This window comes from Microtus ochrogaster, chromosome X, assembly GCF_000317375.1.
Source record: "Microtus ochrogaster isolate Prairie Vole_2 chromosome X, MicOch1.0, whole genome shotgun sequence".
NCBI lineage: Eukaryota > Metazoa > Chordata > Mammalia > Rodentia > Cricetidae > Microtus > Microtus ochrogaster.
This window is the reverse complement of record NC_022026.1, coordinates 51,602,385-51,621,229: the sequence shown is the minus strand read 5'-3', so window position 1 is coordinate 51,621,229 and position 18,845 is coordinate 51,602,385. Positions and strand designations below refer to the sequence as shown.

The 18,845-nt window shown below is 33.8% G+C and overlaps 1 protein-coding gene across 3 annotated transcripts in view; it reads right to left on the bottom strand.

Moving 5' to 3' along the window:
- Positions 1-18,845, bottom strand: part of Cnksr2 (connector enhancer of kinase suppressor of Ras 2) — a 212,663-nt gene that overhangs the window by 119,571 nt on the left and 74,247 nt on the right. For all 3 annotated transcript variants that reach the window (XM_005358807.2, XM_013350566.2, XM_005358809.3), the window contains exons 6-8: positions 15,467-15,586; positions 8,927-8,986; positions 4,731-4,799 (exon numbers count right to left, since the gene is read on the bottom strand). In XM_005358807.2, the coding sequence (XP_005358864.1) occupies positions 4,731-4,799; positions 8,927-8,986; positions 15,467-15,586 (249 nt within the window). The remainder of the gene's footprint in view (positions 1-4,730; positions 4,800-8,926; positions 8,987-15,466; positions 15,587-18,845) is intronic.

Sequence of the window (18,845 nt, the reverse complement as noted above, 5' to 3'; positions counted from 1 at the left end):
AAAAAAAAAAAAAAAAAGAAAAGAAACGATGGATAACAATATATAAAATTTTAGCTCCAATGCTAATCAGAATTTTATTAATGATGCTGAATACTAGGGATAAATATCCTATTAATGTTATTGTCTATCAAATTTTCTATGACATGGTATTCTCCAGTATTATTCTTACATGTAATAATTTTACCAGAAAGTTTAGTGCTATTTAGTAATTGTCTACACCTATTTCTCATAGGAAGGAGTAGATGAGGTTAATTTGACAGATTCCTCAAAGGTAGGAAAGGACGGAGGTTACTTATACCAATTTGCAAATAAAATACACATTTGAACTAAAAACCTAGAGTATATAAAAGAATATCTGGCAATAGATAAATCTTAAGCATACAAAACAATCAATTGCAAATTGTCATTTAAAGATTCATTTAAAAACTAGATTATATTTAACTGCACCTTGGCACTTAAAAGGTATTCTGATAATAAAATGAGTTACAGTAACCACATAAGAAACCAATTACACTCTTCACAGTGAAGCTACTTTGAACTGTGTAAATAAGAAAGTAACAAATCAAGACACAGAGGTCTGCAAAGAAAAGAAATTGGTCGACAGGAAGTTACTTTTATTAAGATATTAACATAACTAATTTATTTTATAGAAGGATTTAATAGAATGAATTCTAGTTTGATAACAGAAAGACAATGAAATATTATGGTAGATGATAAAGTAATGAGTTGATTATGCAAAATAAATAATACAATTTATGCCAAATAAGTGATACATTAAAACCAGTTTGCACACAATTTAATGAAGATGTTCAATTTAAAATAACATAAAACCTAATATCTCATAAACTACTATATAAGACAATAGGCATTATTATGAGTAACTGAAATGTGTGATACTGTTTAATTTCAATGTGTTATAGTTTCCCCTTCTAAAAGATACTATTTCATGTGATTTGTTTCAGAATACCAATTCTGGAGAACCCCAATATTGTTCTTGTAGGTTATTATAAGAACCATTTACTCATTAATATGTTAAACATATTGCCAATATAATTAATTTCTAGAGTCTAGTAACACCTTGGGACTATATGAATAATATATGGGAAATAGAGGAAACACTGCTATTTGAGGTCTCAGTTTTCAATATTTTGAGTTTAAGGGATTATAAGATAAATAACTTTTCCCTTGAAAAGGGAGAATAGAATAGGGAAGAATAATGATAACTGAACAAGGTAAGAATGGAGGAGAAATAGTTAAGTGAGCAGAAATGCACACAGTGAAGGAGAGCAAAAGAATTAGAAAGGAAAGCCAAAAATAGCGGGCAAAAATTATCTAGAAAACTGGGGGGAAATACATTTAATGTTAAACAGAATCATGATATATATGGCACTAAACGATATCCAGGAAAAGGGTTAGAGCTCAAAGGGACAAAAGGGAATGAACATTAACATATTCTGATTATGTTGACTTCTCCCCCTTTCAACAATGAGCTCTTATTTTAGGCTTGAAGAACAAAAAGTTGAGGCCACAGTCAGAAATGAGAAGCTATGTTGAGAATCAGAGAGGTACAGCCAGAATTAGATTGAAGTTCCCAAGTTAAATCAATAGTCCTTCAGTCTGTTCTCGTCCCTCATCCCCTTCACTATGATTTCCAGGTCTTACTCAGTAATATTCACCTTCTTGAAAGTAAAAAAAGACACTACCATATAATGCTTATCTTCCATCTCTCAGTAATCAGTGATCTAACAACACTACTTGTGCAGTCTATCTTCTTGACATCTCAACATGGTTAATCTGTTTAGGTAGTTTTTATAACTAAATCTATTTGACCATGTTTACCAAAATATTCAAGAAGTGCTAGAAAACCTTTCACAATCACAATGGATATGTTTTAATGTTAACACAAAATAGAGGGAACTTTTCCAAAAGCCATACTCAATCACCATACATATGCCCTTCTTTGAAATGATATGCCCAAGAAGAAAGTGTCTGCTTTCAGTATAGATAAAATACTTAGAACACTTTCTCTCACACACAAAAAACTAACCTGTAATTTAGCAGCTTCGTTATGGGTAGGCCCAGATGTTTTTTAAAAATTACTACAGTTTCATCAGTACAAAGCATGTTTAAACTCCATCATGAGGGCAGAGTTGCTGGTTCAAATTATGCCAAGGTGGTAGAAAGACGGAGGGAGGGAATGAGAGAGAGAGGAGGGGGGAGGTAGGGAGAGAGAGGGAGAGAAAGAGAGAGAGGAGAGAGAAGAGAAAGAGGAGAGAGAAGAGAGAGAGACAGAGAGCAGAGAGGAAAGAGAGAGAGAGAGAGAGAGAGAGAGAGAGAGAGAGAGAGAGAGAGAATGAAGAAGGAATCTGGGGTGTTTTCAGCAGCCTTTGATGAGTTGATCTTCACTGGCAAGGAAGACATGAATAGGAATCATTCTGCTTTGCTTGGATGTTCATAATTTTTTTTCTTCTTCCTATCTGGAAGCCAGTTTCTCAGCCACAGAAGTATGTTGATGTGAAAAGTTTGAAGCTTATAATGGAGAATATAGCAACATGAAAATGGACATGTAACTTCAATTTTCGTTTAAGTAACTATATATATACATAGTTATATATATATATATATATAGTTACATATATATTTAAATAAAAGAACATAGGAGAATCATACATTATCTATTGGACATGAAGAGGTAAGACAGGTAAGAAAGTCAATTGCTATTGAGTATATGAGCCATATCAGCCATTTAAAACAATGGCATTCGGGCCAGGCAGTGGTGGCGCTTAATCCCATCTCTTGGGAGGCAAAGGCAGGTAGATCTCTGGGAGTTCGAGGCCAGCCTGGTCTAAAGAATGAGTTCCAAAACAGTTTCCAAAAATAAACAGAGAAACCCTGGCCCGAAAAACCAAAAATAAACAAATAAAAATAAAACAATGGCATTCAAAACTTCCTGTTATTAATTCATCTTTCATTGACCGTCATGGGAATATTTAAAATAGCTTTTCAATGAAATTTATATAAAGAAAATGAGTAAATTTTTATACTGTACAATATTACCTGCAGTAGAAAGATTTTAAAACTACAGAAAACTACCGTGACATGATATTTGTGTTTACAGTTATATATTAAAATTTCATTTACTGTTAATGTTTCTAGAAAAGGTAACCTACTCTAGTAATATTAGCCACTTAAAGCCATGATTACAATTCAGAGCAAAAACCAGAACTAAGTTTCCCCAATCCTTATTTTATACAGTTTTCAAAAATTTTAAATTATTCCAGTGATGAAAATGTGTATGCACATCCTCAGCATTTAAATGTCACCAATTCGTGCAGATTTTATTAGTTCATCTATAAACTTTTAGACTTTGATATTTATTTCATGAATGTCAGATCTGTTCCATAAAGAGTACTCTTTAAACAATCTTCCTTTGCACTAGAGACTAACTTGCAACTTTAATTTGATCAAGTAGAAACTCATGTCGAAAATATGCAATGGGGTCTACATGTTAAAAATCTCTTGCAGAGAAGGAAGCAATATGAACAGAACAGAAGGAAAAGCTACTGATGTACTGGAATAGTTGGTTGCTTTATCCCCTTGCGCAAATTCTCACACTATGGGTCCAGAAATTTCTAAAAGGACAAGTGGAAAGAATTATTTTTCTAATGAGAAAATGATGTCATCAGGACTTTTGCTCTAATGAGAAAATGATGTCATTGGCAGAAAGCCCCTGTGCATTCCCAGAACTCTGTTGTTCAGTACCAGCCACACCCTAACACATCACATTTTTAAAAGAGTCTATCCACTTTTATATCAGGTAGATAATGAACTCACTGAGAAACATTTTTAACTTTCATGATCATTTGGAGCCATTCTAAACATCCCTCAAGAAAAAACAGTCTTCCCAAATTTTCTTCTTTCTTTAGGGCACGTAAAAGCAAATTTAGCTCAATGGTATGAACAAGAAAGAATTACCCACTCCAACGTTACAAAACTATTTATTTCTTAAATTCCCATATTTTCAAAAAGGATTATTGAAATGATAATCTAAGAATATTTTATTTTCAAATTTTGGCAACAGACCTAATGTTTGCAAAAGAGGGTGAATAAAGTGCACCATTTGAGGCATATAAAATAAACAGCAATCAATACTATGTATTTCTACATCTTTGAAAATCTATCACATCTGAGATAGGCATTAAATGCCACTGGCATTCATATTTCTCTGAACAGATCGGTGAGCCTCATTGAGCAAGAAAGCTTTGTGAACATATTTAATTTAGTATATTATTTTTAGAACTAAACCTCTTGGAAAACTAAGAGCCAAATCAGCTACTGAGGATCATAATTTTTATTAAAATGTGCATTTAAATTATGACCAAATTCTCTACATATTAATGAATAAGTCAATGTTACAACAGATAAATAAATGCATATATAACCATTAACTTTATCTAGTAGCTAATTCACAAATTTATAAAAATGAAAAAAATATTAAGTTATACCAGAAAATGTCAAATTTATAAGCACAATATATCCTCATTTTTCAAAAATCCATGTGTTACATTCCATAAAACAATTTGGAAGAGTAATTACTCAGTTACGTTTTTTAAAGTTCTTCATTTATCTTTTATAAAATACTGGCCTTTAATTTCACTGGTATCATTTTAAAGTTTTCGCAAATCTTTAAATTAGTTTCTCCCACTGACTCTTAAGGTAATTATACATACCACAGTCTGATGATTAACTTGAATCACTTCATCCCCAGCATGGATTTTCTTGCATCGATCTGCAGGTGACTGAATTTAACATAAAAGAAATGATAACACAAGGTTTATCAGCTTTTTTCTTTCTCTGGGAACATCACAGCAATCCACCTCTTTAATTAGATTTAAAAATAAAATCATAATTTTTAAGTAATTATTATATATAATGTGTTTACTCATAGCTAACATACAGTTTGCATTCTGATAATATAAATGAAAGTCAGCTGGGCGGTGGTGGCGCACACCTTTAATCCTAGTACTTGGGGGGCAGAGGCAGGCGGATCTCTGTGATTTCAAGGCCAGCCTGGTCTATAAGAGCTAGTTCCAGGACAGGCTCCAAAAGCTACAGAGAAACCATGTCTTGAAACAAAAAAAGAAAGTCATACAGAGATTATCTATATTGGAAAACAATAACATCTTTCTGAAAGCATTAAAGGACAATAGTAATTGTTACTAAGCTTGGCAAACTTAGTCTAGAAAACCCTGCTAAATACTACTAGGCAACTTGATTGAAAATATATTTCAAACAGGCAAATTAAAAAACATAGAAGAAATAAAAAGCTCTAAGAGAGAAACAGAAGGTTTGGAGTTGCAAGCGTGGGTAGGATCTGAGAGGAGATGAGGGAGGGAAATGGTGATCAGAATATACTGTATGAAAAAATATTTTCAATAAAAAATGCAATATATATATATGTATATTTCACAATATTCTGAGTTTTTGCTTGTGTCCTTCCCATTTAATATAAATAAACCTCAGTAATGTAAACAAATCATTATTTTCAAGTATATGCATATAATTATCATAATCAATTTGCTAATTTATTTCACTATTAATAAAATCAACCCTAAATAACACAGAACAGAAAATTCAAACACAAGCAGCACTTAGGTCAAGACTGTATTATGTATCATTCTCTCCACGTGTCTAATTACAAGAGCATGCTGTTCCGTTTCATATACTATAATACGATTGGTTGGCAAATAAATAAATAAAATAAAACAAATAAATAAAACAAAATATCAACATGTCTATAACACGTAATTTCAATACTTTATTTTCTTAATATGAAATAAAAAACAAAAATAAATAAAACCAACATAGCAATTTAGTATTTGTAAGTATTAAGATGTATAAAAGAAACTAAATGAGATTTGTGATAGAATTTTTTCTCCAGTTCTTATAAATAGATTTTATAGTCTTATTTCCTAGTTACTAGAAATAGTTACCTATTAACAATTCAGAAACCTTTATATGGCAATACACCCTTGTGTACTGTCTATATAGAATAATAAGACATATTAATCTATTAAAATTATTTGCTTGTACTCTGATATTACTCAGTAGTATCTATTAAAAACAGAAAAGAAAAATAATATGGTGACAGAATCCAGAGAATAAAACACTACTTTTGAGTCCCAGGAATGGAATGTTCTTTAAAAGTCATTTTGGGTTATTCTGTGTTTTTGTTTTATGTTTGTGTTTGTTTGTATGTGTGTGTATCTAGGCCACAGGTGGACATCAGGTAGTTGATGTCAAATTGCTTCAGCACCTTATTCTTCCTTCCTAAAATATATTTATTTATTTCATTTGTATAAGGGCAAGCATGTGTCTTGGTGGCATGTGTAGCAATCAGAGAACAGATTTGGGGAGTGAGTTATTTCCTTCTACTATGTAGCTTCCAGGGACAGAAAACTGATCATCATGCTGTATACCAAGTGCCTTTACCCACTGATCCATTTCACACGCCCTTTAAAACTTCTATTTTTGCATTTATTTACTATGTGTGTAGTAGGGGAGAGGGAGGGCATCCACAGGCCATGCCATGGCTATGGAATTCAGCAGAAAACCATAAGTGTCAGTTCTCTTTATTTACTGCATTGGTTCTAGGGCTCCAACTCGGGTTGTCAGGTGCAGCAGCAAACACCTTTACCTGCAGAGTCCTCTTGGTGACTCCACCCCTTACTTTTTGAGACAGCTTCTCTAAGTGAAGTAGAGCTCATGGATTAGCTATACTGATGGGTCAGCAAGCCCCAGAGATCTACCTGTCTGCTCCCCAGCTCTGCTGTTACAGAGGCTCTCTGTGCTATCTGCCTATGAGGGTACTGGAGATCCAAAGTCAGGCCCTCATGTTTGTACTCTAGCACAAACTTATCCATGTCCTTAGGGCAGCTACTTTTCAAAAATTCATTTCCAATTTTTAATTATTTTGAAAACATAAAAGACTTCATACTATATTACCTCACTGGAACAAACGTTTTAGCCTACAAAAATTTGCCATAGGCTAAAATTCAAGATTATATTTAAAAAGTATATTATTGAATGAACTAAAAATACTGTTATGGAGGTAGGTTAATCTGAGATATGAAGACTATTCTAAAAAAAATCAGTGATCTGAAAATATCTTTAGGTCGTGGCAATATTAGCAATCAGACCAGAGCCATATAACAGTTCTGAACGGATTAGAACTCATAGTGCAATAGTTCCAGTCACTTGTGCCATTGGCTCAAAACTAATCTTTTTTTATAAGATGGCACAGCAGATAAAAATAAGTTACCCACTTTAGTGACCAGCTTTACTAAGATTAAACACAGAACTAGAACTCTGAATTACAAATTATATAGGTAACAAAATAATATAATATTATCAAGAGAAAAGAAGAATCACAGGATGAAGTATGAACATGTGATTGCTATATGAACTACACCAGATTCAAACGCTCCTTTTATCATTTAGCCATTTACCAAGTTTCACCAAGTAAGTAAAGTGTATGAAGCACAGTACTCAGCTGTTACATTCACAAATGTTAGATAATGGAGGGAGAGCCATTCCTACCAGTTAGTTCTTCATGACACAGTACAAAAGCACCGTTTCTGTGATTTCTTCTCTGGTTTACTTGACAATACTTATTACATTTTTTCCTTCATGTATCAAGTAAATAGTAACACTTGCTCACATAGTTGAGCCCTACATACTTTGTACTTCTCAAGGAAAACAAAACTAGTTTATCATATATATCCTTCCAATGCTCAGTGCCTTGCCTGGATCACAGCACAGACACAGTGGGCTTGTTACATGAGCAGGGAGTGCAGGAATGATCTAACGAGTGCACGGAAATTAGAGAAGGATGGCAAACATGTAGTGCTTAACGTCCTACTCAAGCTCAAATATGAAATAATTCACAACACACATTTTACTGATTTTCATTGATGTTTCATTTTCAACAAGAAACCAAGAAAAGAAGTTAAATCAATAATAATTAGAGTTAATAGGTGAATTAACTACAGAAAATGGTGATTTCAAAGAAGAAAATATTGATAAAACACTGAGATAAATGACAACTGAAATTAACTTAATTCCACCACAGTATTCTTTAAAGAAACACAGCATAAACATTCAATTTGTCTGACTCTCTAAAAGAAAATAAGAACAAAACCAAAGTTCCTAACCTGTTTATGAAAGAAAAGAGAAATATGGGCTAATTAATGACTTTTTATTATTCAATTTCTATTATGCTAATCATGTTAATGATTGATTTAATGCATTTATATTTCTCTTTTTAGAGCATAGCTAGACACTTCTGTGTGCCACTATCTTTGCTCATTTGAATTTTACAACCTAGTATGTTATGGTAATCTTTTCCAATTTATAGTCAGAACACCTGTTAGAATCTTTTCATAAAGGAAGGATGTTCCTAGGATTCTGGGTCTGTGATAGAACCTTTGAATTTAAATTTCTAGCAAGCTCTCAAAGTAGACTAATGGATGAATCTCACTGTTAAAACCATTCAGCTACACCTCTATTTCATTGAGCTGAATTATGCTGCCAGTATCCAACAGCCTGACTGATGGGATGTTTCTCACGTCACTTAAGTTTCTTAAGATAACTCAACTAATTGATGATGGAAGTAGATTATTTTAGTTGTCACAATAACCTGGCATGAACCAGAAAGTACTTAACAAAGATAATTCTCTGGCTTAAAAAGGAAAGCATCGGAATTTCTCTAAGCCACTATTCTAGAGTAAATTAAATGAATGAAATTCCAATGCATCCAGAATCTACTAATTTAGTAAGTATTTTTAGATGTGTTCTTGGAACCAACATTTAACCTCAATCATGTGAAAAACATAAATACTCAAATTGGAAATGTTTTAGTACTTACATTTTCTGTAGTTCCAGTGATTACATGGAGGCCATCATATGTGGATTTAATATACATACCCTAAGAAAAAGACAGAATCAGAAAACGTGAAGCCACAGACATATTTCAGTGAGAGGAAGAAAAAGAAAAATGAAGCAGAATAGTTAACTGTATGGAAGGACCAAGAATTGACTAAGGAGTTCTTTTATTCTAAAAAGTCACTTCAAAGTATCATATATAAAAAGTGTAATAGTTCTACAAAATTGTTGAGCCTGGATCTCTAAATGGGAAATGAAATGAATGTAGTTTTAAAAGAAGGCTGTTTATCAGTAAACTCTAGTTTTAAATGGAAGTTCACAGTTTAATAGAATAGTAAATAATAGCCCAAGTAGAAGTATACATGGAAATTAACTGACAAATTGGCTATATTGAGCTTTGGCTATAATAATATGGTACTATTTAACCTGATGCTGGTGAGGATGTATGACATACACACTTTTGAGTTTATATATATATATATATATATATATATATATATATATATATATATATATATATATATCCCATTATTTCTTGGAAAGTAAATATTATAATATTAAAAATCTTAGGAGAGAATGATTGATACTGACACTTCTACCCTAGCTATTTAAAAGATATTATCAAATCAATAAAAGATCTTAACTAGTATTTGTAAGAGGTAAATACTACACTTTCTTTTAAAGTTTTCCATTAAAAGGTTGTGAGTAAATAAAGTGGGAACTGGCAGCAAAATAAATAAAAAAACATTATTTCAACTAGAACACAATCCTCATCCATAATTATCTATCTATCTATCTATCTATCTATCTATCTATCTATCTATCTATCTATCTATCTATTATCTAGACATCCATCCACCCATCCATCTATCCACCAACCTATTTCCATCATCACTAGTAGCTATTATAATGTGCCTGGGCCTGTTTTAAGTATCTTACATCTATTTTACACAAGTCTTTGTGGTGTAATTCGATTGACACTGTTTTAGAGTTAAGAAGACTAAAGGGCAGAATGCCTGGAGAGAAAGTCTAAGGTGGTAAAGTCAGGTGTCATATCTGAATCCAGATACACTCTCAATCACTGAACCTCAAACTTTTGGAGTTATTCCCAGCAGAGTTAATGCACTTTTCTTATTAAAACATAACTCTTGGATATTGTAAAAATTAAAGCAGAAAATCATCAATTAATCTATATTAAGTTTTGGTGATCCCAGGGATCAAGCCACAGGCCTCACTCATGATAGAAAAACTCTCTACCATTGACCTACACTCCTAGCTGTTGAAATCCAGTCTAAAGGTCTAAAACTAACCTTAGCACATATGTAGTATGCATAATGGAGTTGGAAAGTGTATCTAGGTTTGACACTGGATAGTTTACAAATGTATTTCAAAGTCATTTCCTCCAATAAAGATAAGTAGAGGTTGATTATTTTACTTTCCACAAATCTTTCAATATTGGGTGTATTGATTATGATTACTGGTATTTAAGAAGAGTTTTAAATGATACTAGAAAGGTTATGGTCACAAAGAAAATCTAGTATACTAATAAAAGTGTTCTGAAAAAAAATCAAATCCTGGGATGAAAAAAATTATGGGAATAATCTATGATTCAGGAATAAATATCTATGTGTAATTATGGCAGAAACTAGAAAATTATTAATGTAAATATTTATATAAAGAGAATGGTTGTACAAGCCTTCAGTTCCAGTATTGGGAAGACAGAGGTCAGCCTGGTCTACATATTGAGTTCCAAAACAGACTGGAACAGTGAGATCCTGATTAAGATTGGGTATAGATATATACATAGAGTTCAACTCTAAAGTTATTTCATAATCATGAACCAAGGGTTAGAAAGCACGATTTTAAAATGGCACATGAATAAAGATTATTTATGTATTATTTCTAATCAATAAATTATTTGCAACAACTGCTTTTAATAATGGAAAATAGATTTATTTATCCTTTAATCTCTCTTTAGGAGTACCAATTAGAAAAAAATGCCCAAAAGTAAATCAACAAAAGAAAGAGAAGAAGCAAATTGTTTGGATGAATTTGAAATTAATCATCTTTTCAATGATGAAGAGTTCACAGAAAATACACCTCATTATTGCTTCTCTCTGAGAAAGCGCCAAATAGCAGGATGATATATCATTCAAATAACATTGTTTTTCTGGAAATACAATGAATATTTGCCTTTTCTTTCTTTTTTTTTTTTTTTTGAGACAGGGTTTCTCTGTGGTTTTGGAGCCTGTCCTGGAACTAGCTCTTGTAGACCAGGCTGGTCTTGAACTCCCAGAGATCCGCCTGCCTCTGCCTCCCGAGTGCTGGGATTAAAGGCGTGAAAACCATCTTTCTTTTTTTTTCCTTTTGGGCAACAATTAATTCTGGAGTTGACTTAACAGCTCCCTTTCCCATGCTCAGTTTGCTAGGTAAAATGATGTTTGTTTCACTTCATTTCCAAATGCCAGCCACGCAGTAGCAGTCAGAGCAGCCTTACAGTCAAGAAGGTACAATAAGGCAGTTTTACAAGTTTGGAGGTAGCTCAAGCACCTCACAAGAGGAAGAAGCCTGCAGCCGTGCTTCCAGAATGACGCCTTGAGGCCCCTACCCTCTATTCAACTCATAATCTCTTATCTATCACTCAGCTTTTAAATAGATCTCATTTCCACATCTTTTAATTTTCTGCTAATCGTTTTTTTTTAATTGAGAAAAAAATTTCCGCCTCCTCCCAGCCTCCCACTCCTCCCGCCCTCCCCCCACTCCTCTCCCCCTCCCTCTCAAGTCTGAAGAGCAGTCAGGGTTCCCTGCCCTGTGGAAAGTCCAAGGTCCTCCTCCCTCCGTCCTGGTCTAGGAAGGTGAACATCCAAACTGGCTAGGCTCCCACAAAGCCAGAACAAGAAGTAGGATCAAAACCCAGTGCCATTGTCTTTGGCTTCTCAGCAACTCTCATTGTCCGCCATATTCAGAGTCCGGGTTTATCCCATGCTTTTTCAGTCACAGTCCAGCTGGCCTTGGTGAGCTCCCAATAGATCAGCCCCACTGTCTCCGTGGGTGGGTGCACCCCTCTTGGTCCTGACTTCCTTGCGCATCGTTGTTTTTTAAAGGCAAATCACATGGCCATGGCTTAATTACAACTAGGCACACGTGTGTGTTTGAAGTCTCTCCCCGTATTTGCCTTTCAGACATATCACATGGTTAAGCACTTACCGAATGCTGGTCAAATTCTCAAACTGATCTATTTTAAACATGTCCTATGAAGGTTACTTAAAAGTGAGTGCATTTAAAAAAGCATCTTAAGTAAGTCATGTAAAGCCTCTAATCTGCAAACTTGATAGGACTCATAAGAAAGAAGTTCACCCTTAATTCTTTCAATTAATACTCAATATTTTAGGTTTTTATTTCTCTCCCTGTGAAATAGCAACTCAGTTGAAGTATTGTCCACTGTCCTTTAAAAATGAGGTTCTTTAAGGAAAATTCAAACTCAAATTTAAGATTATTCTCTTAAGCTGCCTTTATCTCCCTTTAGCTATTCCAAATTTGGATATAAGATAATGAAAAAGTATTTGCCAGATACGTTTTGTTTAGATTTATGTCCTGCCTCTACTGGTTATTATTTAATAAAAGACAGTCAGTAAAATTTTTGGTTCTCTTCTTACTTGCAAAATGAGAAAATTAATACTTATTCTATATGTTGTGAAGAAAATAAAAGGCAAAAGAAAGTACTTCTAATACTTATCCTAATTTCTATTTTTTTTCCTTTTCTCTGACATTTTCCAACCTATTTAAAATTTTGATTATCGCTACTTTAAATTTATGTCCATTCTAAAAAGAAGATACAGACCAACCTCACTTTAAAACAATTTCTCCAGGGCTGTATGTTCATAGAGAAAACAAATTGTTCATAAAGTTCATGAACAATAAAGTAAAGTGAGTTTTAGCTCATTTCACATGCTTAGTGTTCCCGTGATTTTAGTGCCAATTAAAGGGAAAAAGAGGTGCTTTTCTTCAAACACTACTATTAGAATCACAGAGTCATAAAACTCAAAGAACATCTAAAGATGATCTACTCCTGCCCCTATATTTTCTCTGTGACAAAATCAAGGCCACAGGAGTTAAATTTATTCTCCCACATCCCTAAGACTGCTCTCATATTTTATGTAAATATTTTTAATCCAGATTCACAAATTCTAAACTAATATAATGTATTAGTTCCTAATTTTCTACTGTACCCATTATGCTAAGATCTTTCATTGACTATAACTGAAAGAAGAGATGGAGAAGGGAAAGTATTTAGTATTAAATATTTGAGGGTGTTTTATCTTCAAAAACAAAATTACTTTGGTAAAGATACCAAAAGGAGCACAGACATTCGGGAAGAAGTGACCTATTCATATGTTCAAAAAGTCTATGACATATCTGAGGGTATGGATCCTATCAAACATAGTATGTCTATATGTGTGTACTGTTTTTCTTATACAACCATAATAATGAATTTTGGTTTATAAATAAAATGAGATAAAAATAACTATTAGTAATATAAAAATTACGATTATATGCTGAAATAATGTGCAAAGTATCATGTATTTTCAGTTTATTGGCTATAGGAATCATTTTCTGGTGTCTTAGCAACATAAATGAACATTGGGGCTATTTGTAAGTTGAATATGAGTTGATTGAGCACAAGCTCTTGCAGTATTATGACTGTCAATTTAATAACCTCAATAGCTATTAAGTAGTTAGTGAGTGGGTATCATATATAGTTCGGCTAAGCTGGATGAAAGGATTACTCATGTCCTAGATGGGTTGGTATGAAATTTTAATCACACTATTCAGAATAGTATGCAATCTAAATTGTCTCTGAAATTTCCATTTAATATTTTAGGACTACAGTTAATGATGTTAGTTGAAGCCACAGAAAGTAAACTTTAAAGGGGAAAATGCTGTAATGAGAATTCTAAATCATAAAGGTTTCTCCATATAAACCTATACATATTAGAAATAAGCTTATAAACAAACTGTAGCAAACTTAGATATAGTACTTATAACTTAGTATGATGTTGTGTAACCAGGATGCTATACTTGATTTTCATCTTTTCAAGAAATCACTTATAAAATCAAAAAATCCAAACTAAAACAAATAAACAAACAAGCAAAAAATCTAGAAACAATGGACACCCAGAATCAATTTGTCAACTAGCAGGAAAGAAGTTACTGTATAGAATGCATGAATGGCTTCAAACTAAATATCACTGGTGGTTAATAAAGGCTTTCTCCCCCAAATAGTTACAAACATAACTATACAAACACATATATGTGTGTAAAAAAAGCACATAAAAAGTTAAAATTTCCTCAGAGATCATTAAGAATATGTTTGCTTCCAAGATTTCTATTTTCCAGAACATCGTTATCTATGGGGAGAAAGTTTATACCACCAAAGGATGAAATTAACATTTAATAAGTGGTAATGCTTATCAGCCAGTTTCTGCTTAGTGTGCCTGTGCCTTTCTCATTCATATCAATTTTATATAATTGCTTTCTACAGTTATATTTAAGAAGCTCTCCTTTGAGTTAAACTTATAATCAAGATGTTTTTAACCAGCTGAACAAACTACTAACATTATCAAAATCTATCAATGCACTTCATGAATATTAACCTAGTGGTAGCACTATCCAGTTGCTCATTCAATTCTTCTAACAAGAGATGTGAAAAATGGCAGAGATGCAATTCATATACATTATAATGTCTGGAGAGATGGCTCAATGGGTAAAGAGCTTGATAAGTAAGTATAAAGACCTGAGTTCGAGTTCCCAACACCCACACAAAATGCCAAACATAGTGAAACTTGCCTGTAACCCCCGAGCTGGAAGAGATAGGAAGTATTGGGTTACCTGCTGGCTAGGCTGGCTAGTGAGCTGGTCAGTCTATTAAGCTTTAGGTTTAGTAAGCTAATCTTGTCTCAGTAAAGGAGAGAATAACTAAGGAGGGCATTCCATATTAAATCCAGGCCCCACATGTGAATACATAGCCATGCCTGCCCAGACACACATAAACACATACACAAACACACATGCACTACACACGGACCCACAAACCAAATGTGTGAGTTTTCTCTAATTACTTACTCAAGGGCAAGGAAGATCTATTAAAACCAGGATAAATCATTGTAAAACAAACCCAGAAAATACCTACTTGAATGACAGGTAACACTGTGCTTGTTGCAAAACTCTTAAGTGTCCTTAAGATCAGGAATTTTAATTGGTGAAAGAATGCAATCAATGGTTACTCAACTAAATAGGATAATTCAGAATTCTCATTTCCTTTTCTCTCTTTTTATTGGTTGGTCTTTTAAAAGTGGTTTCAATGCCACCCTCTTCTACCTTGACCTCTACAGGAAACGAAAAGGAGAGGAGGGTGAGGATCTGTGGAAATTCCTAGACTTCTCTATTCCGAGGCTGCCTTCTTGTCCACATCTTTTGCTGTGTGCTGATGGATGATGGCTTTGATAAACATGGGATCCCTTACCAGCCCTTCACTCGGTTTAATATTTGCCAGCTGAATCACTTCCAGGTGAGCCGACTGTGAAACCAGAGGATCTGATGACAGGGATATGATGTGGTCACACACTCCAGAAAGAGTTTTACACTGGAAGAGGAAAAGAAAAGTTATGGTAAACACATGTTGAAGTAACATACAAGTCACCACTTACTATGATTCTGGAGAGTTTTATTTTCTAGTACATGTTTGTGTGAAAATTAGTGCCGGTCCCTCAGAGCCATCAGCTGGCTCTAGATCTGGCTTATAGGCGATTGAGAACTAGGCAGTCTGCGTACTGGAAACTAAACTCACTCTGATTCACTGAGCCATCTGTCCAGCCCCTAGTATAACTTTTTAAGGAGGGAAACATAAAGTTGAGGAAATGTCAACTGACATTTCATCTTTTAAAATTCTTATACAAAAGGTCACTAGGAACACATAATACACAAAGGTATCTATATTTTTAAAGTTAAGGATATATTAACTATATGTCCAGGTGACTAATCCAAGTTATAGTTAATGTATTATTTATATCATTTGATGCATCACATCTAAATTATTAACTAACAATTTTGATAATCTGAGAAACTCTTGATATTGAGGTTTAATTTTTTTTTTTTTTTTTGGATTTTCGAGACAGGGTTTCTCTGTGGCTTTGGAGCCTGTCCTGGAACTAGCTCTGTAGACCAGGCTGGTCTCGAACTCACAGAGATCCGCCTGCCTCTGCCTCCCGAGTGCTGGGATTAAAGGCGTGCGCCACCACCGCCTGGCTTTGAGGTTTAATTTAGTTCAAATTATATTTAACTATATTCTAAATAATATTAAAATCTGGGTTCTTTTATTTAATGATCAGAAAAATTAAAGAAAATGATGCCTTTGAAAGATGCATCACTTGTTTGGATAATTCTTTTTGCATTTTTCATGACTTTCTGGATCAAGTTTACCTTTGTATCGAACTTTCTATTTCCATCAGGTGAAACTTGCCACAAGCTCAATCTGTTTCTTCACCCTTCGGTCACCAGTCAGAAATTTACCTTCATTCCGAACCCTTCTGAGCTAGGGAACATTTATATTCCAGTAATTTTTAACTTTTCCCTGTGCCCTGCTTACCTACCGCTCACATCTGATCACTGCAAATATATCCTTATCTTATCTGAATGAGCATATAATCAAATAAGTAGTTTTCTTCTTTACTGAAGGAGTTACTGTTTTGTGGGAAGCAAGGTATAATACTCCATCTCTGCTACGTTTTACTGGTTCTACAGTGACTGCATTAGTTTTCCATGAAGGAGGTGATTCACTCTATCTCACTGGGCTCTGCTTCCCTCCGCTACAGAAATTGTCAGGCTAAATTTGCTTCTGTAATGAGACTCATGATTTTTGCATCTGTTTTTCAAGACTGCACTTTAATTGTGGTTATCAGCTCCTAAAGACAGACATTAGTCACCTAACACCAATACCCAGAGGAAAAATACGAGCCTGATATGAGGATAGATGTTTGTAATTACCCCACTGACAATGACTTTGTAAGCAAATTATATCTTTGATACTGTATTTCTTCAAATAAAAAATTAAATGATGCAATGAAGACAGCCTTATAAAGTTTATAATATATATGATAATTATATTTAAAACAGTCCAATATAGCTAATATCCAAAGATAATAAACAAATACTTGTCTTATCTATTGTTTTTCTTACCTGCAAAGTCTTCAGTCCTTACACATGAGATGAAATAACACACTATTCTTAATTCCATGACCATGTTATAATAAGCAACAATTATACTGCCCAGTCTAGCTACATAACAATCATAGAAAGCTTATTACTCGCCTTCTTTATGATATTAAGGTCTCAGGACACAATGAAAGTATTTACCCTGATAAACATCTACTCACAAGTGATGGTTAGTGTTAATTGCCAACTTGACAATCTAGAGTCACCTAGGATACTGGCCTAAGGCGTGTTTGTGGGGGATTATCTTGATTAATTAATTGAAGTAGGATGATATACCCATTATGGGTAGGATTATTGCCTGGGCACAGAATCTTGGATTGTAAGAAACAGAGAGAACTAGCTGAACAATGACATGTATGCATTCATTACTGTTTCCAATTATGGATGTGCTATTACCAGCTTCATCAAGCCCTAGCTGCTGTGACTTTGCCCGCAATGATGGACTGTAACTGGAACTGTGAGCTAAAATGAATCCTCTCTTCTGTGTCAGCCTCCACAGTGCTTGTAATGCAGTTGTAAACCACCACATCAGGTTTACACTACTAGTTTAAAACTCAATCATATGTAAAACTACCCAAGACTGTATTTTAGAAAAAAATAGTAACCATAGGGAGATACACTGCAATTATTATCTAATATTATTGCTAGCAGAAATTATTTGCAGAGTACCTACAAATGTTTGGCACAATGAAAATTACTTCATGTTCATTCTCATTTATCATTCTAACTTCCTGAAGTAGTAGATATTAATATAGCCAACTGAACGGATGTAAGAATTAGGCTAAAAACAAGTCATGGCTACTGATTTGGCAGAATGATCTGAATTCTTAATTATTGTGTTTACTTTGATTGTTAGTTACTAACTCGTGTCCAATTAACTTCCCTTTGTATTGATTGGTCTGCATTAGATGTATGTTAGATAACTCAATTAAAAACATAGTGAAAACAGGGCGGTGGTGGCACACCCCTTTCATCCCAGCACTCAGGAGGCAGAGGCAAGCGGATCTCTGGGAGTTTGAGGCCAGCCTGGTCTACAGAGCTAGTTCCAGGATAGCTAGGGCTACACAGAGAAACCTTGTCTGGAAACCCACTCCCCACTGCCCCCCCAAAAGAAATCAACAAATGGCATACATGTGAAGTACATGATTTAATACACCCATAATTTAAATAACTCAGGTTTACTTTCAGATACACAGAAAAGAGGGAAATGCTAATTACTGATATAAACATTTTTCATTTATAACAGTTTAGGGAACGGAGTATACATTTATTTTACTATTTTGTTTGGCTATTAAAATAATTGAGTATAAATCTTGCCAGCATCTATTATTTTGCGATGAAATTTATATAAAATATACAGTGATTCAAATAATTGTGAGAATTCTAAATGGTAAATTTCATTTGGAAATATAAATATAATATTTAATGTCCAAGTGCTTGACATCTTTGTTGAAGGTGAAATTTTTTATTACATTTATTTGTAAGTATATGAGTACATGCACACACATAAACACACACACACACACACACACACACACACACACACACACACATTTGTATACCATGGTAAGCATGTGGAATTCAGAGGACAACTTTTGGAAGTTTGTATTTTTTTTCCACCATGGCTCAAG